The sequence below is a fragment of the Malurus melanocephalus genome, unplaced genomic scaffold (genome assembly GCF_030028575.1).
Source record: "Malurus melanocephalus ecotype Western Australia unplaced genomic scaffold, MMel_1.1 scaffold_37, whole genome shotgun sequence".
In the NCBI taxonomy this organism is placed as follows: Eukaryota; Metazoa; Chordata; class Aves; order Passeriformes; family Maluridae; genus Malurus; species Malurus melanocephalus.
Genome location: NW_026623269.1, coordinates 3,549,425 through 3,566,666, shown reverse-complemented (window position 1 = coordinate 3,566,666; position 17,242 = coordinate 3,549,425). Strand labels below are relative to the sequence as shown.

Here is a 17,242-nt window from a genome sequence, read left to right as displayed (position 1 = left end):
ATTCACTCATTGTCTGATTTAATGGTTAATTTATTATAAAATAATAAAAATTTTCATTTTACATACAATACAGCATATGAGTGTGTAATATTTGTAGGATATTTAAAACACTTCACCGTATGTTTCTATTCTTTTACTGTGCGGCAGAGACTTTTATCTTGAATAKTCAGGTTTTTTGTTTTAACTTGCTTCATAATTTCAAAAGAATCACTTTTTTCATTTAAAATAACTTAAGAGCTGCAACATGATTTAACTTTTTTTAGGAAAAATAGATGAAGTAGTACTTGAAGCTAGGACTATCGAGAGAAGTGCTAGTCCTTACAAAAAAGATCTACATTTTATAAATGGATTACCTAATTTCACAATGGAACTCAGAGAGCATATCCAGGTAATTAGCCTCCTTCACCCATGTCCAGTTGTATTATTTTTTAATTTGTGATAGTCTATATTAGAAAGACAGTGAATTTCAATTGCAAATTTGTTTTCTTTTCTAAGATTAAGGACAGTAAAATCATAAAGCAAGCTGGAACTGCCATAAAAGGTCCAAATGAATTTGTTCAAGAAATAGAATTTGAAAGGTTAACACCCGGAAGCGTAATAGTATTCAGGTATGTTATTGTAATTGCCAAATAGCTGTGTTAGTTAAAAAGAGTGATAGAGGACTGGAGAATAGTTCTACGTCCTGTATTTCTACAAGATATGCTTTCATGTTTACAGAGTTAGTCTTGACCCAAAGGCGCAGGAGGCTGTGGGTATGCTCCGCAGTCACTTGATCCAGTTCAGCTCTCATTTTAAATCTGGAAGTCTTCCTGATGATCATTCAGCACCTTTATTAAAAACACCATTTTCTTCGTGAGTATTCTTTAAATTTCTGAGCAGAATCGAGAGAGCTACAATGGGAGCAAAGAATATTGTGTAAACCTAGCGAGGGGTTGTTGGGTTTTGGTGGTGGTGCTACAGATGGGTTTGAGTTATGAGAGTGCAATAAAAGCTCTTGAGAGATCATCTTACATATATATATATATATAAAATACTAAGCAGGATTGATACTGAAAAGCTTCCCAGTTTGTGTAATCACTGGCTGAAGTAGACTTTCTAACATTGATTGCTTCTCTATGTTAGGATGTGATTGTTTGGGTTTTGTACTTAATACTGTGTTTCTAAATAAAGACTTAAACATCTGAGAACATCTTGGAACATCCAAAGTATCAGGGTCTTAATTTCCAAGATTAAGTATTGAGAGAGTTGTATATATTTTAGTATTTTAATGTAAATCTGAAATTAGAATTGTGAACTTCTTTCCCTGTTTTCCTACTGATATTATTTTGGGTTTAATTCTTTCATTTTCTCCACTGTTTTTCAGTATTGCATCTAAACTAACTTTGGCTGACCTGAATCAAGTGTTGTATAGATGTGAGGCAGAAGAACAAGAAGATGGTGGAGGCTGTTACAATATACCAAACTGGTCACCCCTAAAGTATGCAGGCCTCCAAGGTAATGGTTTCAGCTTTTTTTTTGTCAAGTTAAAAAAGTTAATGAGAGCTGCTCAATCTAGATCACACGGTAATACTGTTATATTCCTGCTGCCCTTGTTTGATAAAAAAGGGTAATTATCTTCCGCTTCACCATGCTACTAATTGGTTTTGTACCCAGGAAATCTCATACTATAACAAATCCTCTCTCTCTCAGTGCTCTGAAACTTAACAGTGCAACTCAGTGTGTGTTTTAACACCAATGCCTTGGCTTTTGAAGTAAAAAGAAAACAAATATCCCACCACTGAAAAGTTGCATTAATCTAACTCAAGGCATTACTAGATTACTGAAGAGTGTCTGTCATTTACCAAGCATATKAAWTCCATTGTGCTAGTTATTTCCAATGTTTTTCATAAGTTTCTAGGATATGTGGTGAAGAAACTAAAATTGAGCTGTAGCCTAGCTTGTAATGCAGATGGAGAGAAGTAATYCATTTAGAGCATCTGTTGCTATGTACCTTTTCCTCCTGAATTGTAATTGCTGTTTGCAATAATGGTGTGTGTTTTAATGAAAAGTTGGGTTTGTATCTTCAGGTTTAATGTCAGTGATGGCAGACATTAGACCRAAGAATGATTTGGGTCATCCATTTTGTGATAATTTAAGATCTGGAGACTGGATGATTGATTATGTCAGTAATCGTCTGATTTCACGTGCTGGAGCCATTGCAGAAGTGAGTAAAMATACTTACTTGGTAAATTACTAGTTGGTTTCACTTTCAATTACATGTTTAARTTCAGACTGTCTATAAMGTATTTCTTGCCTAGGCAATTTCTACTAGTAGATTGAACCATTAATATGTTTTTCTTCCCTCCCCTCAATCCTATTTGAGAATAGACTTCAAAAGAATGTGAAAAAYATGTGCATGAAGGGATTGCTAGCAATTGCATAAAGGCTTGCAGGGGTCCCGCCCTGTTGTTTTTATTCCTCAGATAAAAATTTAAGTTACTCATTTGTTTTCCCCCTAGGTTTTGGGGGTGGTTTAAAATTTATTTACCTATTTTTATTATTTTTTTTAAGAAAGCACTGTCAAGGGAGTACCTAAATACTATGAAGGCATACATAAGTATGATACAGTTATAGTCAGCCAGGCACAGGGAAGATAGGCAGTACTGAGATTCAAAGGTTCCTGTATATCTGCACTACAATGCAATCCTTTTCTTTGTCAGTTTATTTTCCTGCATGGAAATGYAGGATAGTCACATGAAACTGAACTTCACAATGTTGCTGTTTACATAAGTAACTTCCTCTTCATCATCATGTTAGAAGCGTAGTCTCATCATGTAATATTTTCACAGTGAATTCTTTATCTGCAAGGCTTAAATCTTTGGTGACTTTCTAGTAAGTTGTCATAATGTAAAGAGGATGAGAAGAAATGAGAAATACTCTCCAGGCATCAAACGTTTTGCAATGCTACAAGAATGTGAAGCTCTAGAATCCTGAGTCCAGGACACAGATCTGCAGTCATGTTCTTTATTGACTGTACATAATTTAGTTCCRATAACTTTTTATTCCTGGTCTTAAGCTTCATCTCTTCATTCTTGTCTTTTTAGCAATGCAAAACTTTCTTCCTATGCTTGGATTATAGTGATGCCTTTTGAGTTGTGACTTTTCTTTGCTATTCAGTTTTAATAACAGCTTCATGATGGTTCATTTTTTGACCACAAGACTAGCAAAAAATAGCCTCCTTCTRTACTTCACATTTTGGCCCATTTATTTTTGATAGTACAGATGCATACACATTTTTCTGTACTACTTTTCTTAAGAGTTCATGTCTTTTAACTGAAATTTTGGAGCAAAAACTGTGTTGTAATACATGTACAAAAATGTGACAAATGCAGTAACAATCTGGTTCCTGAAAGCATTGGCTTTTGAACTCTGATGTTTTAAAGTTCAAATTATRTTGTATTTTAATAGGTTGGTAAATGGTTGAAGGCCATGTTTGTCTACCTGAAAAGAATTCCACGTTACCTCATCCCATGTTATTTCGATGCCATATTGGTGGGTGCATACACAACGCTGCTGGATGTGGGATGGAATCAAATGTCTAGGTATGCTTGGCATATCAGAGATGTGAAGGCATCTGTATATATTGGAATCTTTGAAGTCTTATCTGCTAGAGAGTGTAATTTAAGTGTTTTCATACTCCTCTAATGTAAAAGAGTAAAATTGCTAGAAAATTAYAAAATCCATTTAACAATGGTGGTTTGGAAGACTGAGAGTTCAGACACGTACCCAGGGTTTTGATTTATAATTRCTGTTGGCATTGTGCAGTAGGAGGAGGACACCTTAAGCCAGCTTTATTTTTGCCAGGCTTTGGAAGGTTTTTTTTTGGCTGTAATTTTAGTACCAATGCAATGATTGCTTAAAGATCAGGTTAATAAGAAAATACCAGATTGTATTTGATGCCTGATGCTTTGTTCAACACTTTTCCATTTTACTCCCTATTATCTGAACTCTCTGCTTACTTTTTGAAATAACCATTTAATCTTCAGTGTCTACTTCTTTGATTCTTGTAAAGGGGAGGGAGATTGATTTAATGGAGGCTTTATTCTAGCTTTGAACATGCAGAACAAAGTATTGTTTTGTAAAAACAGAGATGTTAAAATGGGAATACAATCTGATATGCCTGCGAAATCATGAAACGTAATATATTTTATGTAAAAATGCTTGGAGAAACTAGTCAGGAACGTAGATTGCATTATTTCAAGCAACATGCTAACAGATGTTTTGATTTGCAATTTTTTTATATATGTAAAAATGTGATTTTTAAAAATATTAACTAGTTTTGACAAACTTTTGTTCATAGTAAAATATTTTTTATCGTATTTTTGAAGTCTTAGTCTGTGTATAGGCATCAACTAAACCAAAAAAGACTTTTCTTTTTTTAAACACTGTTTTCTAGAAGTACTTGTCATAAACACTCCCACTGGCATTAATAAATTAAGATTTGCCTCTTAATGTTGGGCACCCATTTTGGGAAAATGAGTGATTTACGAATCAAATCCTGTAAAAAATTAGTTAATGCAGAATGCTAGTATTAATTCATTGCTAGTTTTTTGTATTTGTTACACATAATTTTTGTCAGAGCCTTCTGTTAGTGAAAACAGATATATTTTATAAACTGATATTTTTGTATGCAAAATTAATTTAATTTATATTGAATCACAGCTTTGTGCAGAATGGATCAACATTTGTTAAACACCTTTCCTTGGGTTCAATCCAGTTGTGTGGGATAGGAAAATACTCCAGTCTGCCAGATCTGTCTCCTTCCTTACATGATGTTCCCTATAGGCTGAATGAGGTTACAAATGAGAAAGAACAATGTTGTGTTTCCTTGGCAGCTGGTAAGTGAGAACAACCTTTAAAAAAAAAGGTCTTCCAAAATAGTCAAACTGTTTTTAGTAACTAAGTTTAAAATTTTCTGCATCATGTTTGAGAGCCATATGTCAGCAATTATGTATAGAATGTATCAGTTTCACTCACTTTTGCCTTGTGTTTAAGGTAAGGATTTTCTTAYATTGAAAGTATGGGTTTTTTCTCTAGTAGTGTTTATGGGGGTTGGGAGGGAGAGCTTTATATATAAATTCCTTATTTAGAGACTTTTTTTACTATATTGGTTGCTACCATATACAGAGATCTACAAATATGTTGTTTTCCTTTCCAGAAGACTTGCTTAAGATGAGTATACTTATCTTAAGGTTTTAGTTTATCTTTTATAAATATGAATTTAGTAAGTTAATTGTAATGGAGTAACAAGGGTGAATTTATGATTTAGAAGTTCTCAGAACCATTAGCAGACAAGAAGAACTCCTAATCTGAAACTGTCTCCAAAAGGAAAGAGCATAAATGCAGGAAGCAAGCAGTATTTATACCTCCAAATGTTCTGCCAGCATTTGGCAGTCTTCCTATGGGCATTTTTGCTATGTCCAAAGTATTATCTTCTGTAGCTTGGAATGAATTTAATTTGGTTCTRAGTTGGCTCATTCATTTTCTGAAGCCATGGAAACTTTCAAACATCCRCAGATGCAGAGGCAAGTCTCTCAGTGCAGTGCTTTTCTTCATTTTACCATCAGTCTTTTGTAGCTTTATTGCTTTTAGTTTCTGGATTTTAATAACATTCCATTTGCCTGCTTTGGTGTTACCTAGAAGCACAGAGACTCAGTGTTCCCTTAAATCTGTCATAAAGATTAATTACACTAAAGGGATTGGTTTTAAACATTCCTTTCACATATTCACTGGTAGTTGTKCCTGAGATTTTTAAATGGTACAATTAGATTGTTATTCTCAAGTTTTACTGCCATGTACTATAAATTTGCAGAGATGTGGAGGCCACATTTGAGTAGCAAATACTTTGTAAAATTAAGTGGTAAAAATTAAATGTTGTTCAACCAAGCATGCACAAGAGACTGCTGGTTTGAAATTTTACTGTATGGAATTTCTGTTTAATAGATCATAACAGGAATCAAATGGAAGAAAAAACAAGTATGGACCTTACTGTTATAATAATTATGCCTTAGCAGTTAGAGTAATTCTTAAAGCTACATATTATAATGTCTGCAGTAAAATGTAGTTCTGTAAGCTGCTGGAAAAGAGAAACAGGATGTCTTTCACACTGAGAACTGTCTTATCCCCTTTATTCTACTGAGATGCCACAGGTCTCATACATAAACTCTTGCCAGCAGAGTGTTATAATCTTGTCATAGTTCCGATGTTTTTTGTTAGTTTTTTTTCCTATTTCTTGTAATTAAGTGATGGCACTTAAAGTTGCCAGGTGATTTAATAAAAATCTAAATGTTACTGTTACTGATATGAGAAGCTGTTGTGTGATCTTGAAATTCTAGATGATACTGTTTTAGAATAGGACATATTTAATTCTATCAAGAACTTGGTTGAGGAGATTGTTTATTTTAAATATCTTAATGTAGAAAAAAGTTATAAATGAGGATATATTTTTTTTACTTCAATTTATTTTATGCATACATGCTTGGAAATTTCTGCTGTATCAATTAATTAGATTAATAATGACATTTCTTTTCAGGTTTACCTCACTTTTCTTCTGGAATTTTTCGTTCGTGGGGAAGGGATACTTTTATTGCACTAAGAGGTTTACTGTTAGTTACTGGGCGCTATCTAGAAGCAAGGTAAGACTGGCTTAGCCTTAGTTCTTGTTGGTTTTGTTGGTAGTTAGGAAAAAGACACGCTTTCAAAACCTGAACTGATGCACAAGCTGTTAGAAACAGCTGACGTGCAGTATAAAACTTTAATGACACTATTTGGGAGCTCTCTCTAAGTGAGATTAAAAATACTACTCAAATGATTCTCTCTTGTTTTCTTAGCACTGATACAAAGCTGATGTTCTGTATAGATAAGGTATTTTTAACCCCTGCAACACTACTGTTTGTCCTTGAATAAAGTGATTGTTTCACAAGGACCTGTATCATTGTTGCTGAGCAATAATTTCAGAATTACTTACGTAAAAATTTGAAGTAGCAAAAGAGACTAATGTTTTAATCAGAAAGACATGATTGTAGGTCTGTCATGATTTTTTTGTAACTGCTAGTATTGTCTATTAATACTAGAAATCAGCTAGTTGTGCATTGTTACAATCTGGTGTCTATAGATCTTTACCTGACAAATGAGAAATAGAGAAGCCAGATGAATTTGATATTTTGGTTAATATTAATTTGAGTGGAGCTTGACACACAGTAGAAACATAAGATTAGTTGGTGTAAATTAGTATGTGTTTATGCTGTTGTACATTTGGCCAACTGTTAGCTTTCTCATGCAGAGACATCTGCATCTACTATTATGTTTATTTTGCCTTTTAAAGCTAATTGGAATCCGTGTTTTCTGCAAGGTATGCGCAACGGTTCTCAAATGAAACCTCTCATAACCTCAGTTGCTGTCACCTCTCTGTATTTTAATAGGAAATTCCCATCTACTCCTGCCCTCCGTCCCCATTCCACCCTACCCATCAGAATGGATACCAGGGTAATCATAAACAATGTCAATWAAAACCTTCCCTGTGACCGCAGTGGGATTTGGATTTAGGGTCTATATCACCTATAATAAAGGAAATTATATTTTCCATATGAATAGATGATATATGTTTTGTACAAGCTGATTTAAATGTATTCATGTTGAGGAATTTGTAGGGAATGGGTGGTTTTTTATTGTAAAAGTTCATGCTAAATGGAGTGATTTGTAGCTTTCAACAGCATACTTTTGGCATCTGTCTTTAAAGTCCTGTTTGTCTTCTTGACCTGCCTTGCTATTAACATAACCCTGTATGCTTTTGTATTTGATACTTAGTCCAATAATATTGAAGGCAACTTGGTCAAGATTCTGATTTTCTTTTTTCTAGAAACATCATTTTAGCATTTGGTGGGACTTTAAGACATGGTCTCATTCCCAATCTGCTCGGCGGAGGGACACATGCCAGATACAACTGTCGTGATGCTGTATGGTGGTGGCTTCAGTGTATCCAGGACTACTGTAAAATTGTTCCAAATGGGTTAGACATTCTCAGGTGTCCTGTTTCTAGGATGTACCCAAGAGATGACTCCTCTCCTCAGCCTGCAGGCACTGTGGTAAAGATGACTTCTAATTTAAGTATTTAACAAAAGTGTAATTTTTTCATGAAAGGATCTATTTTTTTCTAGCTACAAGAACCTGATGCTATCTATTGTTTATGGTGACATTTGATTATGGCATAAGAATTCCATATTCTAGGCACTTCTTGCTACATCTGCATCACCTGATTAGACCAAGTTGGGGGGCAGGGGGTTGGGGAAGGAGGAAAAAAAAAATCCATCAGTTTCTAAGTCTTTTTGTTGCATTTTGTTTTGAAAAAACATTTATGTGAGAAGTTGTATACAATGTATTGCTGTCGCTASTTGAAAATGTYGAYGGTTTGGGGTTTTTTTGGAATATCATATCACAAACTAGAGGCTTAAGAAATACTTTCTACTCATTTTTCATCTTGCCTTTCACATGTCATCCAAACATGCAATGAATATAGGATCAGCCACTTTATGAAGTGATACAGGAAGCAATGCAACGACATATGCAAGGCATAAATTTCAGAGAAAGAAATGCTGGTCCACAGATTGATCAAAACATGAGAGATGAAGGTAACATACATAGAACACTTGCTGTGTAATACAGAAGTTGGTGATTATATTTTGTATTTATTTTCCTCTTATTTTCTTGTTCTATTGAGCTTTTTTGTTCAAATTATATTTAATGTAACTAAAACTCTATTACTTTATATACATGTAATATTTTACAAGTGCTTCATTAATTGTTTATTGTTAGCAACAGTTTATATAATACAAGTTATCTTTAAAAATTCACTTAAAATATGGTTGCCTTCAGAAACCTACTTCAGGTTTCTTGTTAGTCTCTTTTTTGTTTATCTAGGATAATTGGGTTGGGTGGGGGGGGAGTAGGAGTTTTGTTTTGTCTAAAAAATTGCCTTAACATCTCATATTCTTGCTTGCCAGGTTTTAATGTAACTGCAGGCATTGACCATGAAACTGGMTTTGTCTTTGGGGGGAACCGATTCAATTGTGGCACTTGGATGGATAAAATGGGAGAGAGTGACAAAGCTCGCAACAAAGGAATTCCAGCTACTCCAAGGTATGAAATCCAGGCTTTAGGCAGRGGATTTCTTAATTATTTTTTTAACCTAAGCTCTTCTACAGAACCACTATGCCTTCTATTGAGACATCTGAGAGGTTTTCAAGTATTCTGAATGTTTCTACCTACTAAAATGTTAATGGAGTTTATTTTCTTTGTGCTGATGTGAAGTAAAAAGCTGTGTTCTTGGCAAGTGAAGCCTCTGGCTTCCATCACTCTCTTAGCTCCATGCTAAGAGTTGACTTTTGAATTCAAGTTTTAAAATGTAATTTAGGGGAAACTGTATAACTGTCATACTAGCAATATTTTGTTATTCAGACTTCTTATATGGGTTATATTTTGGTTTGAATACTTCTTAATTTGAGTTAAAAAATATTGACATCTACATGTTCAGAGTTGAGATGTAGCATTTTAAAATAGGCTCCCTATTGTGTGCTGGCAAACTGCTGTGGGCATCCTTGCTTAAATTTAGTACAGTATCAGTTTCAAATCTATTGCCATCCACATGTGAGAATTGAGGAAAACATCTTGCTTGACATGTCAAACATTTTATTTGGGAGCCAAGAGAGATTGAGGTACTTCCTGAAAGAGGCTGAGTTGGTGATGTGAGAGAKAAAATTCCAGCAAGTAAACAGTAAAGCTGAGTATGATACTATGTGAAATRCATGCATATTTTGATTATGTGAATATTACCTGAAAAAAGAAGCAAAGCCAAGAAGTGCTTTTAATGCTTATTTTAATCCCTTACTTTTGACTTGAGTAATCTCTTATGGCAGAGCTATTACCAAAGTTACAGAAGTGTTTGTGAAGTTGAGAAGCTTTGAACACAATTGTTACTTCAGAGGACTAAGTTGTTTGGGGTTGATAGTTTTTTCATGTTCTTAATCACTGGTATAAAATTATCTTCCATTTGTGCTATTTAGCTGTGTATGCTAATACCAATTTAAATAAGGCTGTTGTACAGAAAAAGGTATTTGCTAGCCAGTTTGCGTCAAGTTCATTCCCTGACTGAGAAATAGGGGAATAGTAGGAAAATAAGAAAAAATAAATTGTTTAAATAAGATACTTATTAATGTATTTTTTTCAGTTGCTCACTCAGCCTTCTCAAAGTAGTTAATTATGTTTTTTCTAATTATTATTTTAGAGACGGCTCTGCTGTGGAAATGGTTGGCCTGTGCAAGTCAGCTGTCCGCTGGTTGATGGATTTATCTGTGAAAAACATATTTCCATTCCGGGGAGTCACAGTAAAAAGACATGGTAAAAACAGACACATYTTGTAATTGTATTACTGGGGTATAAAAATAACGAAAACATTGAAATAGTGACCATATAACTTCAGAATAAGGTTTAGGGTTAAAAGGGGGAAAATTTGGGAAAGTATCTTGTATGATTAAAGTCCTATTGCTACTATAAAATTTTATTAAAAGTTTTTATTGTCTTCTCAGTATTTCAAATAGTTTATTCTGTGGATTACAAAGAAATGTCAGAACCTGAATACCTTTTCTCAAAATRGATATAATTGATAAGGTTACTGTGTATTGTAATGATTGTATGATTCATTACAAGATGCAAGACACCTCTCTTTATTTTCTCTTTCTGTTCCCCCCTCCCTCATATTCGTAACACAGAAGAACCCTTCTTTGGGAATATTTGCATCAATATATTTGGAAGTCCCTTATGTTTTAGAGGGAATACTCTTCTAATTACAAAGTTACTTTAAGCTTATCTGGCCCTGTGAAGACTCTAATGTGCTAGTCTCACTACAAATTTCAATGAGCTATTCCTGTGAACTGTAACAATGGGCCTAAACATGGGGAATCACAAACTGGAGAGAATGATGCTAGGTGTACTCCTGTTACATTAAGTGTAAGGAATTCAAGAAGCATACTTGTGCTCTTGCAACTGTGGCTGATTTCATAAAATTAAAACTGTATGTAACATCTTGCAGGAAAGGAGGAGATAATCACGTATGATGAATGGGACAGGAAAATTCAAGGACACTTTGAAAGGCTGTTCTTTGTCTCTGAGAATCCAGCAGATCCTAATGAAAAACACCCAGATCTTGTACACAAACGTGCAATTTATAAGGACAGCTATGGAGCTTCAAGTCCATGGTGTGATTACCAACTCAGGCCAAATTTTCCAATAGCAATGGTTGTGGTAAGTGTGGGGGAGTGGGAGGAGASCTTTGCACTTTACAACTAAGCTAAGCTTGCATTTAAGAAAATTTTAAGGTTATCTGCATGACATTATATCAGGAACATACATTGCTTGGAATAACTTTTGGAAAGTGGCTGTTTTTTTCCCATACTTCTAATATTGGTCTATCTTGGACTGTCTCCTRAAAATATACCATGACAGGACTTGCTAATTTGCAGTGCTCACTGTATTCAAAATATCTTTTATGGCTGGGTCTGGGAGGCTGCTTTCCCCATCAGATTGGCTAAAAAGTCTGGATTCTTTGTCTTTATTGGATTTATAAAGAGCTTCAGGAATAATACTTGTCAAGGGTATTTAAAATAAAATTGAAAAAAGCACTGGATACCTTCTGCTTTTCTTGCTTACTTGGACTTGCATGTTCTAGAAGTGGATTCAGTAATACAAATCTCGGGCTTTTTGTTCTCTTCTGCATTTCTTCTGCACGCACACAGCATTATGCATGTATATGCACAGAGATTATTCATTRAATCTTTATTATTTTAATAGGCCCCTGAGTTGTTCACACCTGAGAGAGCTTGGAAAGCTCTGCAGATAGCAGAGGAAAAGCTTCTTGGTCCATTAGGCATGAAAACCTTAGACCCAGAGTAAGTACAGTAGAGAGAAGTATTAATTCCTGGTCATGATAAACATGGCAATAGGAGTTACTTGATGTGGGGCAGGGGTACTGCAGATGATGTGAAATCTTCATATATACATATGAAATAAGGCTGCAGGCAGTACTTGCAGAACAATTGTTTTGCTGTTCTAAAAGTCCCTGTAATTGATTCCTTTGTATGGGCAATGGCTGGGTGGTTTTGGATACCTCACAGTAAGCAAGTCAAATTTGGTATCATATAAGATGTTGAATTTGCAGCTTGGAACGTATTTATGTTTGATACAGTGTACAGCCCTACAGTTGGAGTAAAAGGGTAAAATTACTACTTTAAGTCATTTYTTTGACTAAGTCTCTGACTTCAAGTCCTTTCAAGACATTGACCATTTTCCTACAAATTGAAACTTTATTTGGAATTCCACTGTTATGTAGAGAACCTGGTGGAGACCTCCCTGACTTAACCATCAATAACTATAAATGACAACATTTTTGGTTCATTTCAGTTTTCCTTTTCTATGTATCATTTTTAATTAAGGCTCTATCTGCTCTATTTTTTCTTTCTTGCAGTGATATGGTGTACTGTGGAGTATATGACAATGCTCTTGACAATGACAACTACAATATATCCAGAGGTTTTAATTATCACCAAGGACCTGTAAGAGCTACTTCCTGCAATTTTAGAAAAAGTGTCATCTTTTCAATCCAATTGCTTTGATAATCATCTCTTTTTGTTCTTTGCTTAGGAATGGCTGTGGCCAATTGGATATTTTCTTCGTGCCAAATTATACTTCTCTAGGTTGATTGGTCCAGAGATATATGCAAAAACTGTAGTTATGGTTAAGAATGTTCTTTCTCGCCACTATGTTCATCTTGAAAGGTAAGATAACAATGAACACAGATGCAAAATAATCATTCGAGCTRGTGGTATCTACCATCCAATTGCATGTAAGAGTACAGATTTACTGTATAAACAGGATCTCTTCTCCAGATAGGAAGTTCACTGCCATATGTGTAATTGCAGATCAGGTTTCAATTCCCAGCTACAGGTGAAAAAATATTAATTAGATCTCTATTATTAAAGGATACACTGTGCCTGTAGGACAGCAGACCTTTAGTCATGCTTTTCAGTTTCCTACTAAGTTAAATTTCTAAGCAGTTTTAAAATGAAATATTMTTTTAATTTCAAGCTATAATCTGACAACAATATTTCCTTGTGTTTTCTTTTATCAGATCATCCTGGAAAGGGCTTCCAGAACTAACCAATGAGAATGGGCAGTACTGTCCTTTTAGCTGTGAAACTCAGGCCTGGTCAATTGGTGTTATCCTGGAAACCCTTTATGACTTGTAAAAGTTTATTTTGATTGATTTGATGAAACTTCTGTGGTCTTACTATTGGGCATAAATGAACACTTGGCTTAGACTGCAAGGGAAATTAACTGTTCTGCACAATCACTTAAGCTGTGTCCTGACTTTCAAAGATGCTGAATGCCAGCAGCTCTTGTGCCCTATAACTGTGTGGGGCTTAGGTTTTTTTTGAAATTCAGGCCATGACAATAAAACAAAACTGCAGTGCACACTTGATGCAGAAACTTTTAGTATGGAGCAATTTTAAGAATATGCACAAACTTAATTTTAAATAGCTTTGGTTTTTTAGCCTTTTCAAAACAAAATCTTAATGTRACAAAGTAAATAAGCTCCTTCCTGAGCTAAAAATAAGTAGCACAGCTCTTATGTTTTTTTTTCTTTGTCTCTTAAAGAGTAAATTAATGTTTTTGCAAATGCATGCTTAAGGGGGAGTAGACTAACCTCTAGCTTTGAGTTTGGTATGCTTTGTGCTCTAGCACGGTGCATTAATGAAAGCATAATATGTTATCTCTCCATTGAACTGTATCATGGGGATGTTTTTGTATGTGTTCAATTGAACACTCCACTAAGCAACCACAGAAATAAAGTGTATGAATACTGTAATAAATCAATTTTTGAAGTTATATATAAAATTTTGAAAACTTTACTTTGAGAGTTACCTCGAGCAATAATGAGGTAACACCCTATGTTAATCTACTTTTAGATGTATTTCAATATCATGAGCCATATAGCAAACCTGTTTTCTCATTCATATCTGGTTTTTGCCATGGATAATTCATCAGAAATGTGCATACAATGCACAGTCTATATGTTAGGGAAGGCCAACATGCTTGACTGCTTAATTTATTGAAGAGATATGGTCACCTAAGCCCTTCATTTTTGGGAAAATCCTAGCTCTATTGAATCAGGTGGAAGCACTTAACACAATGGAAAGATGTACTAGCCTACAGTCAGAGAAGAGAATGGCTTCTGGACCTTTTGAAGTATCATCAATAACAATCAGCATGCTACCTCTAAATGGTGTCCTTTGGGAACAAATCCAGTGAACATGATGCATAATGTGTGTTTTTCCATATTTGGATGCCTCCATGTCCTTAAGTTCAATTCAGGGTTCACTGAATTACAWACTGAGAGGAGTGCAGTTTGTAATTCTCAACTCTTCATACGATCCTTCCATCTTAGTGCAATAAACCGGCAGAGAGTGAGGTTGACACTTCCTACATCACAAGGCAGAAAAGCAGAAGCACTATTTCTTRATGTTAGACAACAAATGCTGAAGAAGTAAATACAGGATGTAATTATAATGCACTAAAACACATAGATCAAGATTTTATTGTTTCTGTATTTTAAAGTTTCTGTATCCTGTCTAAAGTACAGTGCACACATGCTGTTTTGTTCAGGGAGATGTGTTACAGGTAGTACATGTAAGGGCAAGTTAACAGGCTCAAGAGAGATGAATTGTAAGAGATGGCTATACTTATACACTATTTATTTGAAAGGTTTTTAAGGATTTTAACTCCCTTGCTGAAGTGTTCAGTCCTTAGAAGTTAGGAATAGGTAATGTCTATATTATACCTGAACTTTTGAGCTGCTGCAGTACATGGGTTGAGAAATTTTTATTTTCTYGACACAATGCGTAAGGAATGTCATTTGATCAAAAAATGTTACTGAAATGTCAGCTACAGATTATTTTTTTAATGTACAAGAGGCATAAAAAGTATTTTTCATACTGTACTGAACTTTCCAAAATTCTTGATAATTATATTGAGGTTTATGTCCTACTGTATCATTTACTTTTTACTGTTTTCCTGGATACTTGTTTATTATTWCAAGATATGTTTTATGGCTCCTGTGATTTAGAAAGCAGGAATGAAATGGCAGAAAAAATTGTTCTTACTTCATGAAARCACTTTAAAATTGGAAGTGCAGCTTAAGAGCTATGACTGTTGAAGAAGATTTCCACCAGGTGTCAAAATTATATATATTGGCAGTAACACTCTTTAAGTGTTGGGAAAAAAAAACATGAGAAATTTTTCATCACAACCTTCCTATGTTATGTACAGATTGCTTTCCAGTTTTGCAAACTGCACTGCTGATAGAGACTGCATATTTGTCACTGCTAGGGTTTTTTTCTAATTTAATAGTAAAATTTTAAAGATAAATCACCACTGTGTACACAAAAATATATATGTTATGGAACTTCTAAACATGCCCATTTATAATGTTGCTTCTGCACTGATTAGTTGAGCATAGTTTTAGTGACAAATACTTTAAATAGGGAAAAATGATATATTGGTTGACTTTGCTGTTAAGTAGCAACAAAAGTAAGATTTAAGGTTATTAACTTTTGGGGGGGTGGTGGTTTATTGGTTTGGGAGGTTTTCTTTTTTTTTTTTCCTCAAAAAGCTACTCAACACTTTGTCAAGCCAGACAGTTTAAAAATGATGAGGGAAGAAAACAATGTTAAATCTAATATAACATGAGCAGATATCCATATAGATCAAGTCATTATCCCCTAAAAATAGCTGACTTATGTTGACTGATCCTGAGCTATATTATTATTGTTTATCTTTTACAGTCAAAAACATCTAATAATGCAAACATATAATTGGTAAAATCAAAACTAAATAACTCAGTAAGAACTGTGCATCAGTTGTGTTCCAGTTGGTGCTTCTTGATCTATATCATATGAAGAATTATTTTGCCTCCCAATTGAAATAATTTTAACTGCTACCAATGTTCGCAGTTAATAGCTCTTGATTTATTCAAAGGTGATTAACTTGAGAATTCAAGTAAACTAATGTATCATTCTCATACTGCATGTTGTAATGTAAAATGGAAACATGAGCTTTACATGTCTGTCTATCACAGCAACAACTGATTTTAGAAAATGTCATTATTCATTTCTGAAATGCACAAAATAAAATTCTTTAATTCACAGTTAACCTTTCCATGTGGTTGTTTGGTTTTTTTTTTTTTAAGTCAAACTTTCCAGCTGGTGTTGTTTGTTCACTTGTAGCAATTTTACATCCAAAAATTCTACATACACACTAAGGGGAGAACTCCTCAGGGCAGATGTTAAAAAGTGCTAACAACACTTACTTTAAAAACCAACAGCTTATTTTTAAAAAAGCATGAAATTGAGCCCTACACATGGTTTCTTGCACTGATGTCAGTGTCAACTGTCCTAGCTGTGTTTGAGTGGGTTTGGGTTAGCAGAGCTCTGCCTGTCTCTTCTGTTATAAATGTTTATATAATTGAAGTCATAGTATTGCAAATTCACCAAGAAACAGTCTGATTAACTGATTTACAGATGCCCAAATGATACAATGATGAACTTTTGGTGGCAAATTCTTACCTTTATGGAGAAGGAATTTTCACTTTTCAGCTCTTCTATGTAAAATCCAAGTGTCACAGCATAGGTGTACTAAATGTATTGTGCAGTGTCCCCTTTTCATTGCATGCTTTATAAAAATAGGATTTCTTTTCTAATCCTCCATTCAAGCATTTTCTTTAAARGTTAGTTTATTATTCTATTGTATGCTACTTTTAATAAATATTTTACTTGAAAATGGAAATGTACTGGTCAAGGAAATGTAGAAGTGACCTGTGACTGAGATGCTGGCGGTAGCTGGTTAGGTCAGGGCTGTCACCTCAGCCCTCATGGCATCTCAGGAAGCTTAATCGGAGAATAGATGGAGGAAATGTTAGTGGTGACTGGCAGGTTTCTCTTGAAAGCTCCGCTGGGTAGGGCGCTTGGGGAAGCGGCTGAAAGTCAGCCCACTCGAACTCTGGCCGCGTTGTTGTGTGAGGTGAGGTAGGAGCCCTCGAGACCCAGCTCATCTCGGCACCTGAAAGAGCTTCCTCTTCGCAGACGGCTGGGGCGAGGGC

General features: G+C 34.7%; 1 protein-coding gene across 3 annotated transcripts in view; it reads left to right on the top strand.

Moving 5' to 3' along the window:
- The window catches only part of AGL (amylo-alpha-1, 6-glucosidase, 4-alpha-glucanotransferase), a 34,277-nt gene extending 17,989 nt beyond the window's left edge, over window positions 1–16,288 (top strand). For all 3 annotated transcript variants that reach the window (XM_057364335.1, XM_057364334.1, XM_057364336.1), the window contains exons 18-34: window positions 264–388; window positions 496–608; window positions 718–852; window positions 1,364–1,494; window positions 2,067–2,203; window positions 3,448–3,581; window positions 4,702–4,877; window positions 6,572–6,674; window positions 7,898–8,123; window positions 8,555–8,666; window positions 9,039–9,174; window positions 10,319–10,431; window positions 11,123–11,334; window positions 11,881–11,978; window positions 12,554–12,641; window positions 12,730–12,863; window positions 13,217–16,288. In XM_057364335.1, the coding sequence (XP_057220318.1) occupies window positions 264–388; window positions 496–608; window positions 718–852; window positions 1,364–1,494; window positions 2,067–2,203; window positions 3,448–3,581; window positions 4,702–4,877; window positions 6,572–6,674; window positions 7,898–8,123; window positions 8,555–8,666; window positions 9,039–9,174; window positions 10,319–10,431; window positions 11,123–11,334; window positions 11,881–11,978; window positions 12,554–12,641; window positions 12,730–12,863; window positions 13,217–13,334 (2,291 nt within the window). In that variant the 3' untranslated portion in view covers window positions 13,335–16,288. The remainder of the gene's footprint in view (window positions 1–263; window positions 389–495; window positions 609–717; window positions 853–1,363; window positions 1,495–2,066; window positions 2,204–3,447; window positions 3,582–4,701; window positions 4,878–6,571; window positions 6,675–7,897; window positions 8,124–8,554; window positions 8,667–9,038; window positions 9,175–10,318; window positions 10,432–11,122; window positions 11,335–11,880; window positions 11,979–12,553; window positions 12,642–12,729; window positions 12,864–13,216) is intronic.
- The last annotated feature ends 954 nt before the right edge of the window (window positions 16,289–17,242 follow it).